Raw genomic sequence first — 16001 nt, forward strand, 5'->3', positions numbered from 1 at the left:
TCCAAAAAGAGGAAGTTTTCTAGCTACTAAATACCTTATTGTTAAAGAGCTTGGAGCCCGATCATTGAATTCTTTTGCCTCATTTTCTAACACTTCCACTGCAATTTCAAATTTCCTGTACCAATGTGTTGTTTCTAGTTTTTATACTCTAATACTTTTAGGAGAACAAATTCACAAAGCAGCATCAGTAATCACTGGCACCTACCCCAAATGGACCTTCATAACATGCTAACCTACAAGGAGAAGCCTATAGGATTCCAATTTGAAGAATATGCATCAGGGCACCTTATTAAAATTTCATCCGGTACTGGAAGGAAGTCTCCTGTGTTCATCTGGTACTGGAAAGTAGTTTCCTGTGTGCATCCGGTAGTGAAAAATAGTTTTCATTTGATACTAAAAATATTTAATGTGTTAATCTTTAATATAGGTATGAGGTCAATATATTATTTTTTGTTATTAAGATTCATATTGATCATGTAATGAATATATAATTACCCTCATAAAATTTTATTACCATCAGTTGTTAAGCTCCTATCCTTATCCTAAAGTAATAACCTTTGTTCCCCTATTCTCTAAGAAAAAATCCTTTTGATGATATGATTGAATGGGGTAATCATGAGTGTGATTGGGCGAATGCCAATCATAATTCGAGAAAATGTATTATATGTTGAATGTCTCATGATAGAGATTCTACCTCTGTGGGTTGTTTAAACAATAATTTTACCACTACCCCATAACCATACACTAAATGATTGTGATGAATGATCAACGAAACCTTGACATTGATCATCTCGTATCGATGTACTGGTCCAATCCATCACAATCTCTCCATTGTATCCAACCTACACTTGAATGAATTTGTCATCATTAACCAAGATGAACATCTAAATAAACCCTGGATATTACTTATCGCCATCATCCTATATATGCTCACCTTGTAATTGTGACAACCACTTGACTGTTATCATTGTCTCTTAATTTATAAATTCTCTTCTAGATGGATTTTCCATCCAGATGAGCATCAGTTCTCTCTTGCATACCATTCGACCTTCATTCCACTCATCCATCCAATGCCAGCTCTGTCGCGTTGTTTCCATAACCTAACTTATAATACTCCGCTATTTCTGGTACTTTGCTATCTTTGGTACCCTGCTACTTCTGGTACTCAACTCTTTCTGAGATTTATCCCTAGAAATTTTCCAGGACCCGTTTTTAAAGCCGACATGGGGGTAGATCAACACATACCAATGTTCCAATTTTATCAAGAAATAGAGTAATGTCAGTTATTTAAAGAGAAATTTGAGCAAGTTGGATGGAGTTTGTTCCTAGAGAAGTTTAAGGGATACCATGAGGGTGTTTTCATGCCTTCACTCAAAGCTATCATGGCCAATATGCTCATCTAGGTAGTCTGAAACTAGAAATAACAGAAGTTACTATAGAGGAATCTACTGGATTACCGAATGTAGGGGAGAAATACTTCAAGGGTTTAAATATCAATAGGAGCTCTGTCGAAAGTTTTTAGAACCCGAACATTTGAACCCTAACTGGTCTAAGGGTATTCCTAGGAACTATATAAAAGAGGAATATAGACTGATGATTAATATCTTGCAGAGATTACTAACATGTGAAGGAAGGTATGTAGTCACTTTTCTTTACCACTTGAGACTTTTGTTACATTTTGAAGGAGGATCGTAGATAAAATTTTGTTATTTCCTTTGGATGAGTTTGAATAAGATGGTAAGAGGGGTTAAATAAGCTTCCAAAAAGGTGGAGACCAACATTTATCATCATGGATTGATAAAACTTTTAGTTACTCATGAGATAAGGAAGCAAGGTAGTTGGAAAAAGTTAATCAGACATAATTTTTCTTCAGAAGGAAGTTCCAAATCCATGGAAGGGAACAAAATAGTGGATAGTAATAATGATTTAGACAGTAGAGAGGAGAGTAGAAAGAATACACATAAGAAGTCAAGAACTAAAGAATACATTGCTAGCCCTACTTCACCAAAATTCGTGAATCGATCAAACAACGGTAAAGTGATAGATGAATAGGAATCTCCTGCACCAATAAGGCGATCATTAAAAGGTAAAATCCCTTCTCTTGGTTAAACAACTCAAAGTAAAGACTTGAAGGGAGAGAAGAAGAAAAGGAAGCAAGATGACATCGAGGGAGGAGAACTCACAAGTACCGTTTTAGAAGTAGCAGTTGAGTTGCCTCAAGAGGACACTCTTGAACCAAGAATTAAAAAGATGAAAAAGCCTAAGAAAAGTGAGAAGGGTTACATACCAAAAACTACTGAAAGAAAGGAGAAACATGCACAAAAGGGAGAGATATCAGAGTCCATGTCACAAACCAAAATGAAGAAGAGTAGGTTGTTTCAAGATCCTATCCTCACTCTTGACAACAAATCTAGTGAGACATCGTCACCTATAAGATGAACTACCAGGAGCATGGCACATTAGGTAATGCCCACTCATACCCCTTCTTTTCTAGAAAATACAATAGATGTCTCTGCTTCACCTGCAAAGGAACATGCATAGGTTGAAATGCTTAGTGAAATAGAGGAATTAGTCATAGAAACATTGAAGGAATTGAGGAAAGAGGTTAAGGCTAGTGAAAAATAAATTGAGGCTAGTAAAGAAACCACTAAGCATGTAACAGTTGAACCTGCTATTTTTATAACTAGTGATAAAATGACAATTGAGAAAATTCAAAGGGAAAATGAAAAACTAAAGGAACAAGTGAAAGAGTATAAGTTTTTGGACATGTACATTAAGAAAGAAAATGAGCAATTAAAGAGGAATATTCAAAAGTTGCAACATGAGTATGATGAGGTCTCCACCAAGCTCAAGAAGGTTCTTGTCCTCATAAATTATACCGGGGTTATTAAAAGGGAACTCAAAGAAGAAGCTTCAGGTGTGAACATATTAGATCCAAACAGCCAATGTTCAGGCAAGAAGACTCCATTTTTGAAATTTTGAGGAATGGTTCAATAATTTTTGCATGTGGACATGCAATGACTTATGCATGGGGGAATGTGGAGTCTTGTTTTTGATGCCTTTCATAGCCCATAATGTCCTCTATTTTTGACCAACTTTACCTCGAAATCTACTCACCATTTTCCTACCTTCTTCAAAAACATGACTTTTAAGCATCCTTGTGTATATATGAGAAACTTTATATTTAAAGCATGGTTTTTATGATTTCTTGTTAGTAGGAATGAAATAGTTGATTCTTTGTAGTCTCTAATTGTTTGGGTTGGCTCACATATATTGTCAGACCATGTTCCTACTCATTTGGTACTAACATAGCTCATCTGATACCCGTATTCTTGATTCTTCGGTACTCATGCACCTACGTTCATTCAGTAACCACGCGCCTGCATTCATATGATACCTCTACTCGTCAGATACCCGCATGCATGCATTTGTTCGTTACCCACGTTCATTTAGCATCGATATAACCCATCTGACTATGTTCATTCGGTACCTGCAACCGTCCTGCACCACTTGTGTTCATCTGGTACTGGGCCCAATTCTTCAACTCCGATATTCTGAGTGAGCTGACTTCGATGAGACTGAGGGAACTAATGGTTAGAGAAATTACGTTTTATGGAAAATCGAAGATATGATTCATCACTCATGCACTACGTGTCATGAGGATGAATCTGAACATGTAAAACAAAGCGAACTGTATATTTCTGTAATGATTTGATCACATCTATTAACATTATATGTAACGACCATTCCGATATAAGTTAAGGCCTGTAAATGATAGGTGTTAGATAGCTATATATAGAGAGAGACAGTGAGTAAGAAAGTAAGAGAGACAATTGCAGTTAGAGTGGGAGAGGGAGTTTTAACTTTATTGTTATGGTGGAGATTTCATTCTGTAATCGTTTCTTTTGAAATCAATAATATGAGCAAAAATTGATGAATTCAATGTGTTAGTGGATTCTTTAGTGCTATAAATTCTTCCAACTTTCCTTGGTAGCTCGAAAAGGGCCCACCAAAGCTATCAATGCAAGTTTTTATTACAATTAGTGTGAATTTATTTTGGTTTATGTGTGAAGTGTGACTTAGCATTATAATTCAATTTCAGAGTGTTTATATGATAATGTGTTTGATTTTATGCAAGTAATCTATTTGAGAGTGTGAGACATAAATCTGGAGACTTTATTTTTTGAGTGATAAGTCATTGGTTTTATGATTGCAAACTAATTTCTTAGCCTGTAGGTTTGAGTGTTGAATTCTAATTTGAAAGAACATGAAGAGTTAAGAACAAAGATCTCACCATTCACTTATATGTGTTGTTAAGTGAGGACTCTTGTCATACTTAACATTTCCTATACAAGAATGTATGGCTTCCTTAAGAAATAGTTAGATTAGGAATGATTGTTTGTTTGATGCTTGATTGCATAAAGTTAATTGAAATCCGTTGCTACATGAAAACATAGTTGAATCCATATTTTCATTTCATGAGCATGTAAATGGATAAATTTGTTACCTGAGCAAGAACCTTTTAGATTACATGCTTATTAATATTTCATTTATGATTATTGCCTCCTAATGGTGTGAGATCAAAATTTATATTGCTTTTGAATGCTTTCTATCTAGTCTATACTCATCAGACATAGGAGCTTATCTATTATTGACACATATAGTGTATCAGCTCTAGTAATTACGAATCCCTGGTTGATAATTTAATATTGTGGGATATATCTTTCATATAATTTCCCCAACATAATGCATGAATATTTCAGTAAGTTAAATTGATGTGAATATTCTATAATTTCAAGGAAAAGGTTAAGTGAATCTAAGAACTACATATGCTAATGAGTAAATTCATAATTCTTCTTTTCCAACAACACTTTGCCACTATCAAACAATGCAATTCTATTAGATTAGTCACTTTTATAAGGAACTACTACGATCATGATCTAATTTGTGATATTCAAAGAATTTACAATCATGCTTATTCATGGTTAAACAAATATCTACTTCTATATCCATTAGTATTTCTTGTATATTGTTGCAATACACATAAAAGCCTATAATTACCTATACCAAAATTCAAACATATAAGGATACTAATTTACCATTAATAACTAAGTGTCGATGATAAACACTGGTAGCAATTTAGAATCCAATTTAATTCAAAGTAACAGACTAAAATTCGAACAACATATTGCCACAATTAAACCAATAATATGAGAATGAACTACCTCTATCAAATTGTTTACAACTCTAGCAATAAATTCCAACAAAAATCGAATGATACATATTCCAATAAAATTATTGCAATATACCATTAGAGATAACTCTAATAGTTTGTAAGGAATATGTTTGGTTCATTTCGAAGGAGGGTAGAACGGAACTAGGGTTCTGAGAAAATACTCAACGGCACCGACTGCACAGACCGGAATACGATCACGGACTGAAAGGAAATCTCTGCGGCGTGACAGAGCTGCAGGGTATTAGCGCTGCGCAATGGAACATCCTCAGGGGAGGGCGTCAGAGCCCTCCCCTTCACAGCACGATCCTGAGCAAACGGTTATCTTTGGATCTGTAGATCAGGAAATCTTAAACAAAGGGAAAAAGCATCAAGATGATGACAAGGAGACCGGAAATCGGAAGGACAAAGACAGCAATACACAAGAAGGAAGAGAAACTCCAGAAGAAGGCCCGAAAATATCCTCAACAACATGCCGACCAGTGGCCAAAGAACGGCCACGAATAGAGCTGCCGGGAGACAAGATTGACAGAAGAATAGAGTACATGAAAGATCATGCCCTCATTGGGAAGTTTATAGGGTTTTGGCCGACTGAGAAAGCCTTATACGGCTGGATTGCGGCGAAATGGAAACCCAAAGGAGATGTCACTCTGCAGCTAGGGCCGAAGGGCTTCTTCACTGCAATCTTTTTCTGTCTAGAGGACAAATACAGGATTCTAGGAGCAGGGCCTTACTTTTTTAACTCAGCAGGACTGTATCTGAGGGAATGGATTCCAAGATTCAACCCAGATAAAGAAGATCTCACATGGGCGCCGGTTTGGATCAGAATGTACTCTCTTCCAGATGAATATTGGGATGAGGACATTCTCAAGGGTATAGGAAATGGAGTGGGAGAATACATCAGAGCGGCAGAAGAAACCAAATCACGTAGATACATCTCCTATGCTCGAATATGTGTCTTTATCCGCCTGAATGAAGCTTTACCAGAGTCGGTAACTCTCGCCCACCGAGATGAAGAATGGATCCAGCCTCTCGACTATGAACACGTACCCTTTCGTTGCAGAAAGTGCCATGCTCTGGGGCATCTCTTCAGGGACTGCCCTCAAAACGCCAAAGCCAATACCCCTGACCCTTCTGAAAGCCTAACCCAGGAAGGCTTTACCAAGGTCCCAAGCCGGAAGCGCTCGCACAAAAAGCCCCAAAATGGGATCAAACCCCAGTCTAACAAAACCCAAGGCCCAGTAACTAAGAACAGCTTCGATATTCTTGCTCAGACCTCCGATGAACAACCCCTGATCTCTGAGACCAACCCTGCTCGCCCTTCTTCCTCATCCCAGCCCCCTCCCTCAGATCCCCCTCCCAAATCTCATCCCCCCATCATCATCCCAACTATCCTCAGCAGAAGTCAGAAAGAAACAGCAGAGATTCACAAGGATATGGAAGTCGACGGAAAGGCAGACCTCCCCCAGGACTCAGAGATCAATATAGAAGAAAGCAGTCAAGTGCAACAAATGGAAGAAGAGCCAGAAAGCATAGATCTAAATGGTCTGGATATTCTGGAATTAGAACTAGCTTGCAAAAAGAGAGCATACGACACAATATCAGAGAATCAACTCAATAAGCTCGAAGTGGTCATCTCGAGAGCCTATCATCAGCACCAACTAGGGATACAACCAGGAAGTCATTGGGATGGCAGCCTACGCCCAAAGGACACTAAAAAGAGAGGAAGAAAAACAGATCTCCAGCGAACGATCGAGATTGGGAAAATCCTGGTAGATTCAGGCAGGTATGCTAAGTTGACGAAGTACTACAAGCCCTCCATTAACAGTTGAACCATGAAGCTTGTATCATGGAACTTAAGAGGGCTTAACAGCCCTGGAAAACTCAGGATGTTAAAAAACATGATTAAAATGGAAAAGCCACAGATGTGTTTTCTCCAGGAAACCAAGTGTAATAGTTCTACACTAGGCAGTATACTCTCAAAAGCATGGCCAGGTTGTCGCTCGGTTGCAGTAGACGCCTCGGGAGCCTCAGGAGGGCTTGCTATAGTATGGAATACCCAAGCGGTAACCCTCACAGATTTTCATGCCTCTCATCACCTCATACAGGCGGCCTTTCACATATTGGGTACCAACATTCATGGCAACTTATCAAATGTATATTTCCCGCAAGATACAGGAAGCAAAATTGCGCTCCTTGACACTATAGCAGCTCTGAGCAATAACAGGAGGCACCCACTATGGATTGTTGTAGGAGACTTTAACATGATCACTAAAATCGAGGAGAAGATAGGAGGGAGAATCAGAATGGAACCAAAAGTTGCTCGCTTCAAGGACTTCATCCAAACTGCATCTCTCATAGATATGTCGTTCTGTAACGGTACCTTCACTTGGAGCAATCGCAGAGCTGGCAAACATCAAATTGCCTCCAAATTGGATCGCTTCCTCATCTCAGACAATGCGGTTCATCTAGGAGGAGACATCTCAGCTGCAATACTTGCACACACAGGGTCGGATCACTGGTCGATTGCTCTACAGTGGCAAAGACCAGGAGACTTGACAAAAAGACCCTTCCGCTTTGAAGGGTTCTGGCTTTCGCACCCTACATTCAAAGATTTTGTCAAGACCACTTGGGCATCTTTTGTCCCTCCAGAAGGGTCAAAAATGTATCAGTTCCAACAGAAGCTAAGATTTCTAAAAAATCACCTAAAAAGATGGAATAGGGAGACCTTTGGAAATATTTTTAAGGCGCAACAAGAGTTAAATCAGGAACTGGTGGATCTCCAACAAAAGATAATCATAGAAGGGCATACGGAGGCAACCCTGGAACAGGAACGGCTCATCCACAGCCAGCTCGAGGACAGGAGAAAGCAGGAGGAAATCTATTGGAGGCAAAAGTCAAGGGTCAGATGGCTGAAGGAGGGGGAGCGCAACACCAAATTCTTCCACAGAACCACGGTGCAGAGAAGGATGCATAATAATATACCTTTCATCCAGAATCAAGAAGGGGCAAAAGTAGAGAAGCATGAGGAAATCGAAGAGGTACTCCTCAATCACTTCCAACATGTCCACCATGAACCAATGGAAGATCGGCAACAAGCTATTAGGAAAATAGTCAGCAACGTGCCAAAGCTCATCACGGAGGAACATAATGAGCTTCTCATTCGCCCTATTCTCCCCCAGGAAGTGGATGAGGCAATGTTCCAGCTTAAAGAAGGAAAAGCCCCTGGCCCAGATGGATTTACCACCACGTTCTTTCATGCTTTTTGGGATATGATAAAGTTGGAGGTTTGGCAGATTGTAGAAGAATCAAGAGCCCTGCGTTGGCTTCTTCCCTCCCTCAACTCCACCTTCATCACTCTCATCCCTAAAGAGGAGGACTCCATCACCCCTGATAAATTCAGGCCAATAGCACTCTGTAACGTCATCTACAAAGTCATATCTAAAGTTATTGCAAACAGGCTTAAGCCACTCTTACCTCTGCTCATCTCACCGGAACAATCGGGGTACGTGGAAGGACGACAGATAATGGATGGCATTCTCCTCACGCACGAGATAATACACTCCCTCAAGCATTCAAAGAAGGCAGGTATGATACTCAAACTGGATCTCTCTAAAGCGTTTGATAAACTCAGCTGGACTTATATTCAACATATGTTAAAAGCTTTTGGATTTTGCTCCATGTGGATACAATGGATCATGAGCCTAATCACTTCCACTCACTTTTCCATCCTTGTGAACGGTATCCCCTCCTGCCCCTTCAAACCCTCACGAAGTATCAGGCAAGGGGACCCCCTATCCCCCTTCCTATTTGTTCTTATGGCTGAGGGTCTTGGTCAACACATCAAACATGCCCTCCATTCTCAACAGCTTAAAGGAATTTCTGTTCACAACACCCCTGCAACCTCTCATCAGCAATTTGTTGATGATACCATGTTATTTGGCTACCCCTCTGTCCAGGAAGCCTCACGCTTAAAAACCCTTCTCAATGATTTTTCTGAAGCCTCTGGCACCCATGTCAACTGCTCCAAATCGTAGATTTTCTTCTTTCACACACCTCCTTCCGTTAAAGCTGCTGTCACTCGCGTTCTGGGCTTCCCCTCTGCTACCCTCCCCTCTAAATATCTCGGAGCTCCCCTCACTGCCTCAGCCATAAAGCATCCCGCATGGTGCTCTCTCCTAGAGAAGCTTGATTCCCGTCTCAACCTCTGGACATATAGATCTCTAAATTTAGCCAGTCGGGTGGTGCTCATCAAGTCTGTCCTTCAGGCAATGCCTCTTTACCTTTTCTCTATCCTAGCTGCGCCAAAGTGGGTCCTAAAGAGAATAAGGAACCTTCAGCGTGACTTTCTATGGGGCAGCTCAGCTACTAATCGCAAGTGGGCGCTGGTTAAATGGACTACTGTATGCATGCCCAAAGACAAGGGGGGCATCGGGCTGAGGGACCCAGAGTATAGCAATTCCATTATGAACGCCAAGATCTGGTGGCAATGGATCACTAATCCTGAAAAGCCCTGGGTAAAAATCTGGACAGCCAAATATGCCAACAATAGACCTCAAGAAGAGCTCATCAGATTTATTCCCACCGAAAAGGGGTCGCTAATCTGGAATGCGGCCAAACAACATTATCAGCTAATTCAACAGCACAACTTCTGGGAAATTAGGAACGGTCGCACGGCAAGATTCTGGACAGATGCCTGGAATCAGATGCCCAAGCTTACCAGTGTTCTTCATCCATCTCTGATACCAGACAGGCAGGAGCAGCAGCAGGAAAAAGTCCAACAATTTTGGGCACAGGAGACGGAGCATGGATTCAGAAAATGGAGACAGAATAATCAAATACTCAATAATACAAATATCCGGGAGGCAGAAGAGTTGGAGAAAGAGTTAAAGAAAAGAAGCATAAGGCATGATGAAGGCAATGACATCCTCAGATGGGGATACCAACCCAAAGGGACCTACACCACCTCGGAAGCTTACAAATTAGTCTGCAGCTTCCCCACTCCTTCAGATCCATTATGGAGCAAAATATGGGGTCTTGGATCATGGCCCAAAATCTCCTTCTTTCTCTGGCTGGTGGGACATAAAAGAATTCTCACATGGGATAAACTAAGGAGACGAAACTTTCATGGTCCCTCTATCTGTCACAACTGCTATCAAAGTGAAGAAACTCTTCAACACCTCTTGGATACTTGCCCTCTAGCCAATAAGTTATGGGAAAAGGTGAGCTTCAGATGCCAAAAAAGATGTAGAGGGGAAAACGACATCATTAATTCCATAAGACAATGGCCAAAGAACCCCTACAAAAGCGAGATCCTCAACTATCTATGGAACATCATCCCGGGAACTGTCCTATGGAACATTTGGAAGGAAAGAAACAAACGTATATTCAAAAACAACTGCTCTCCAATTGAAGAAATTTGGAACAGGCTACATGGGAATCTCAAAGAAACGATGTCGCTTCGAGCATGGACAAAGGAGGATCTCCCCTCTACAGATAATGAAAAAAGCATTCTTGACAATTGGCAATTGCATCTGCCTCAAGAAGTCTTCAAGAATGGCCCTTCTAATAGCAGCATCAAGGACAACAGCCGCTGGAACGCCCCCCCTAAAAGCTCATACAAACTCAACTTTGATGGGGCTTCCAAAGGCAATCCTGGAGAAGCTGGATTTGGAGGAATTTTGAGGAACCATGAAGGCACTCCTCTGCAGATCTACTTTGGCAATATTGGGTGGGATACCAACAACTCCGCAGAGTTAGAGGGACTCTGGCAAGGTCTCCTGCTAGCCTGGAACCTCAACCTTCAACCCCTGATTGTAGAAGGCAACTCCCAGATCCTTATAAACATGGCTACGCGCATACAAAACGGCTCTCAAGCTAGGAAAGTTGCTTCCAGTTGGAGGCTAGAAGCGAGGCTGAATGCAATTGAACAAGATCTGCGCAATAACAGAGCCATCTCCTTCAATCACACTAAAAGAGAGGGCAACAAGGTAGCTGACCTCCTGGCCAACATTGGGGTTGAAAATGAACAGACCCTCCTATCAGGAAACATGGATATCATTCCAAACAATCTCCAGGTCCAGGAATGTGAAAGCCTGATCCAAAGAGATGCAGTTTTCCCGGATGCGGGTGACACGACGACTAGCCATGACGAGCCACATGACATCCATGTGCCGCCTCAGGTGTAAGGAAGGCATTCAATGCCTGTTCGCCGCCATGGAATATATGGCAAGGTATATCGTAGGTTGGCATTCATTGCCGCATTCAAGTCGAGGGCTTGACTGCAACAAGCAGTTATGGTGTCCGAGGATCGAGGTTTCGGTGCAATGGTTAGAAAAGGGGATGAAGGAGCTCAACAAATGCTGCTCCACGTTCAACGTTTAGCATTCTTCGGTCTGGACGTCGCCTGGTCTTCGGCTCTCCAGGAATCAATACCGGAAGTCCCTCGTCTGGTCTTCGGCTCTCTGCTTAAGGTATATCATCTCAAGTTTGAGGGGTCTCTGTGTCAATTTCGCCTCTGGGTCCTCACCTGTTTCCCGCTCGCCTCTTTGCCATTTCCGCCTCACCACCCCGCTCTGCTCATCTCCCTCGACGCTCAGGCAAAAATGGTCAGGCCTCGACAGGGGTTACTTAGCCGTCGAGGCTCTGCACGCGGAGGGTCCTCTCGGCCTACTGTGGAAGATCCTCACCCCCAACGTTGTTGCTGCCATTGCCATCGTCCTTCTGTAGCCAATCCTATTCTACCTAGAAAATTCTTGGACTCTAGCAGCCCTGACCCTGACTCAGTGCCTTTGCCAGCCTTCAGTTCAGCCATCTTTACCTTCAACAGCTCGATGGACAGGCCCCGTATCAATGCCCATGTCTCGGTATTATTTCTGGAGGAAGCTCCTTCCGATAGCGAAGATCTCCGAGGCAAGAGGACGCAACAGGGTGAAAGGCCAGAATTTGACCAGACCTTGCTTGGAAAGGAAGCAGAACAAGCCCCCGGCCTTTCCCAGCCTTGGGAGGCGTCCACGTCCAAGAAATATGACATCAAAGAGGACCCCCTCCCTTCAGCAGAGGCATTGGAAGAATTCGGGTGGTACCCGATCGTTGAAGAGAAGCCAGAGGAGTAGCTGGTCCTCTGTGCAGCATTACCCTCTCCAGCATCATTCAGGTTCTGTTTCAGCTCTCGGCTTATGTCACATGGTCTTAGTGCATGTTTGTGTCTTGTTTTTGAAACCCCTGCGTGGGAAAATGTCGCTGGCTATCTGCTGCCCCTGGGCGGGCTTTCTAGTTTGAATTGGGTGCCTTTTTTGAAGTTCATGGAACCCTTGCGTGGGTTGTTTTGGCTAGTTTGAAATGGTTGCTCTTTTTGAAGATCATGGAACCCCTGCGTGGGATGTTTTGGCTAGTTATGGCACCTCTGCGAAGGTGGCTCTTTTGATATCTTATAGTCTAGAGTGCCAAAGTCTGGCCTCTGGGGATGAAACTTCATGATTGTAATGTTACTACTGTTACTGTATATAATAGATTAGTTTTTAGCGAGAAAAAAAAAACTCTAATAGTTTGTATACTATTTCACATATAATATGTTAATATTGCAATTACCAAGAACGATTTCATGCAATGATAATTCACGGGAAGATAGTGCAATATACTAAATAGTCAATGCCACAAAATTATCGTAAATTCAACCAACATTCACGATAATTCCATAACAAGATACAATCAACCATTAGCCATTACACTCATATTAAGCATCTTGATACTTTGTTAATAAGCACTTAAAAAGACCTACCATCTGACTCATTTGTTACTCCGAACATTCAAGAGGGTTCTTTATTGCTTTTTAAACGTTCTAACATACTATCAAAAACATCAAGGACAATTCATTCAATGTCTAAATATCCCAATGCTTTCTTACAATCTTTTAGTATCACACTGTTCTCATTATTGAAAGATAAATGCAGGCATTTATTATTTTCCCAAAACCGTAATAAACCATTGCAATTCCAAGAATTAAATGCATCATTAAACATTACCATAAGAGTATGGATACAAAGGCTAGTAGCCAATCCTAATTCACACTATCACCAATTATTGTGCATGTTCAATATTGTCCATAATTTAATTATAATCAAATGCAACAAATGTTCAAATTTTATTTTATCAAGATAAGGACTCAATGCCATTAGCACTATTATTCTTCAAAGTAGACATTAGCACTATTACACATTTGATATTAAATGTAGTATAATGCATACATTGCAACGTATTTCTGTTAGTATCATACATAGCCTACACCGAATAGCATAATAAATCTCCTCCTTCTCGTTCCTATGGAACCCAATAGGTGTTATCATTGGAACCTTACTCTTATACCACCTATAACATCGCTCGTTATTCCTCACTCAAAATACACAACATTTGTTTTTTTACAATTTTTATCAGTATTTAGCATCCCATGAATGACTATTCACATACTCTTTAACGAATCATCAAATTATATAATCACAATCATTAAGTGAATTACCATAGAAATGCAATAGCTATTTTCTTAACGAAGTAATCATTAGCGCAACTTGTCAACATAATGCATTAGAAGATGCAAGTTTTCATCATTAACATCGTTCATTTAGTTTGTCTTATTAAGAACATGATTAACGAGATATTACTAATAATTGTAAGGTGACATAATGATAGGATAAACCAAGCATAGAAATGAACACCAATATTACCTTGGAAACCCCAAAGAGAAAAATAAAAAAACATTTTTCTTTATGAAAAATGTTTCATGAGGGAGTTCAACCATCGCTCAATGATAGTGAGGGAGTCCATCCCTTTTTCATTGTTGATATTTTACAAAAGAAACATAAACTTTCATTTAAACATTATTAGCTAGAGGCCCATACATTAGACATGTCATCATGTTTCTCAAACACATTACCCAATAATTCTTAGAGTACAATATCATTGTCGCATGGTTGTCTACCATAGTGACCTTATTCCCCATTATGCATTACCATTGTCAAACTGTAGTATACCTAGGGGGTGATAATATGGGGTACAAAGGAAGGTACCTAAGGGAATGATGTAATAATGGGATGGGCCATAGTAATAAATAAGGTGGTTAACCCGTATCATGTAAGGGACCACAAGTAGTTAGCAATAATGTAATAAGCTCATGGTATTATATAGATGGTATTGAGGGAACCATGGTAATGACCCATGGTATTGTATGTATGAGGCCTATATAGAGGCTAGAGACTCCCCATTGAGAGATGTCAATGATTATTGTATGAATAAACATATGGCTTGTGGAGTGTTCTCCTTCCTTAAGGAGTGAATGTATGGTGTTGCCTACCTTAAGGGTTTGATTAATAAAGAAGCATTTCTATTTATTTTGATCTTATTATTTCTGGTTATATTTTTTTCTCATATATTTCTAGATCATATCTATAACAAGTGGTATCAGAGCACTTTCTTAGGCAAAACGACGAATTTTTTTTAATTTTTTGCAAGAATTTTTTGGGTGGCGAGTTTGGAGATCTGATTTGTACATTCTGGTGCAAAATTTGCAGAATCTAAGTGTAGATCTGAGTTTTTGGTGAAAAAATACCCAATTTGAAAAAACAATCAGCCGAATCGCAGTCCGGATAAGGGAGATATTGTTGATTTAAAAATCAGTTGGGTTGTAGACATTTTTCGAGGCGGTGACTTTGATGATCAGATCTGTATGTTCTGGTGCAAAATCTATAGAATCTAATCGCAGATCTAGGTTTTTGGTGAATAAATACCCAATTTGAAAAAAAAATTGTTTGAGTCGGAGTCCGGATGAGGGAGGTATTGCTGATTTAAAAATCAGTTGGGTTGTAGACATTTTTTGGGGCTGTGCATTTGTGGATCAGATCTGTACATTCTGGTGAAAAATCTATAAAATCTAATTGTAGATCTGGGTTTTTTGTGAAAAAATACCCAAATTAAAAAAAAAAAAAAAAAAAAAAAAACAGTGGAATCAGAGTCCGGATGAGGGAGATATCGCTGATTTAAAATTAGCTCTTTTTTAAGAAATTTTTTGTGACGACGGGACAGTTGCAGTGCAAATCGGAAATTCTAGTGCCTAGATCAGGATTTCTATCACATGGGAAGATGAAAAATGGTTGTTCTATTTCTAAAAAGAAGTCATAATAGGGATTTTGAGCAATATTGACTAAATTGTGACAATTCCAATTTTTCGCCAAGTAAGTGAATTTTTTTCATGGCGGTTCTATATTTTACAAGAAAAGATAATGGTCCTACTATTGAAGAATACATAAAAGAATACAAGTCATTATGGGTAAGCAATTGGAAATTTTGGGTAGTTGAGCAATTTAGAGATGAGGCAGCCATGTGGTGGGAATTTCTTAATAAAAAGAAGTGTTACAACTTGCTCGATGAAGAATTTGAAAAATTCCTTTTAGACAAATGGTCTCATGCTAAAAAACAAGATAATGAGAAACATGTGGGGTTATTTTCTATTGGTATCTATTTATTACATGTCCATGGATATATTAATAAGGAGAAGATCATTGTGTCTATAAATCCTAGTTGCAAGTAGAATCTTATAAATGTCAATTTGGAAAAAAAATTGCAAGTTCCAACAAAACAAATAGAGCACACACAGATTAATAATGAGCAGGTGCAAGTTTATAAAGGTTTGAAGATTTCTATAGATAAATATGTATTGCATTCTGATTTTTATACTTCAGATATGGATAACATGGATGTTGTTTTGGGATACCCTTGG

The 16001-nt window shown here is 39.9% G+C and overlaps 1 protein-coding gene across 1 annotated transcript; it reads left to right on the forward strand.

Annotated features, from left to right (window-relative positions):
- The first annotated feature begins 7143 nt into the window (after positions 1-7143).
- LOC149263132 (uncharacterized) lies at positions 7144-11421 on the forward strand. The gene is made up of 3 exons (XM_089386520.1): positions 7144-7866; positions 8230-9186; positions 9271-11421. Exons 1-3 carry the CDS (start codon positions 7144-7146, stop codon positions 11419-11421), a joined length of 3831 nt encoding a protein of 1276 aa, XP_089242646.1.
- Positions 11422-16001: the final 4580 nt, after the last annotated feature.

The sequence above is a fragment of the Pinus tabuliformis genome, chromosome 6 (assembly GCF_031772625.1).
Source record: "Pinus tabuliformis cultivar Carrire ecotype Pingquan chromosome 6, CPIR1, whole genome shotgun sequence".
In the NCBI taxonomy this organism is placed as follows: Eukaryota; Viridiplantae; Streptophyta; class Pinopsida; order Pinales; family Pinaceae; genus Pinus; species Pinus tabuliformis.

Bases quoted from the DNA above. Each gene is read 5' to 3' on its own strand.
- LOC149263132 (XM_089386520.1), top strand. From the start codon at position 7,144: ATGGAAAAGCCACAGATGTGTTTTCTCCAGGAAACCAAGTGTAATAGT. The intron at 7,867-8,229 runs GCATCTTTTGTC...CCTTTCATCCAG, and splicing joins ATTTTGTCAAGACCACTTGG to AATCAAGAAGGGGCAAAAGT. The intron at 9,187-9,270 runs GTCCAGGAAGCC...TCCAAATCGTAG, and splicing joins TGTTATTTGGCTACCCCTCT to ATTTTCTTCTTTCACACACC.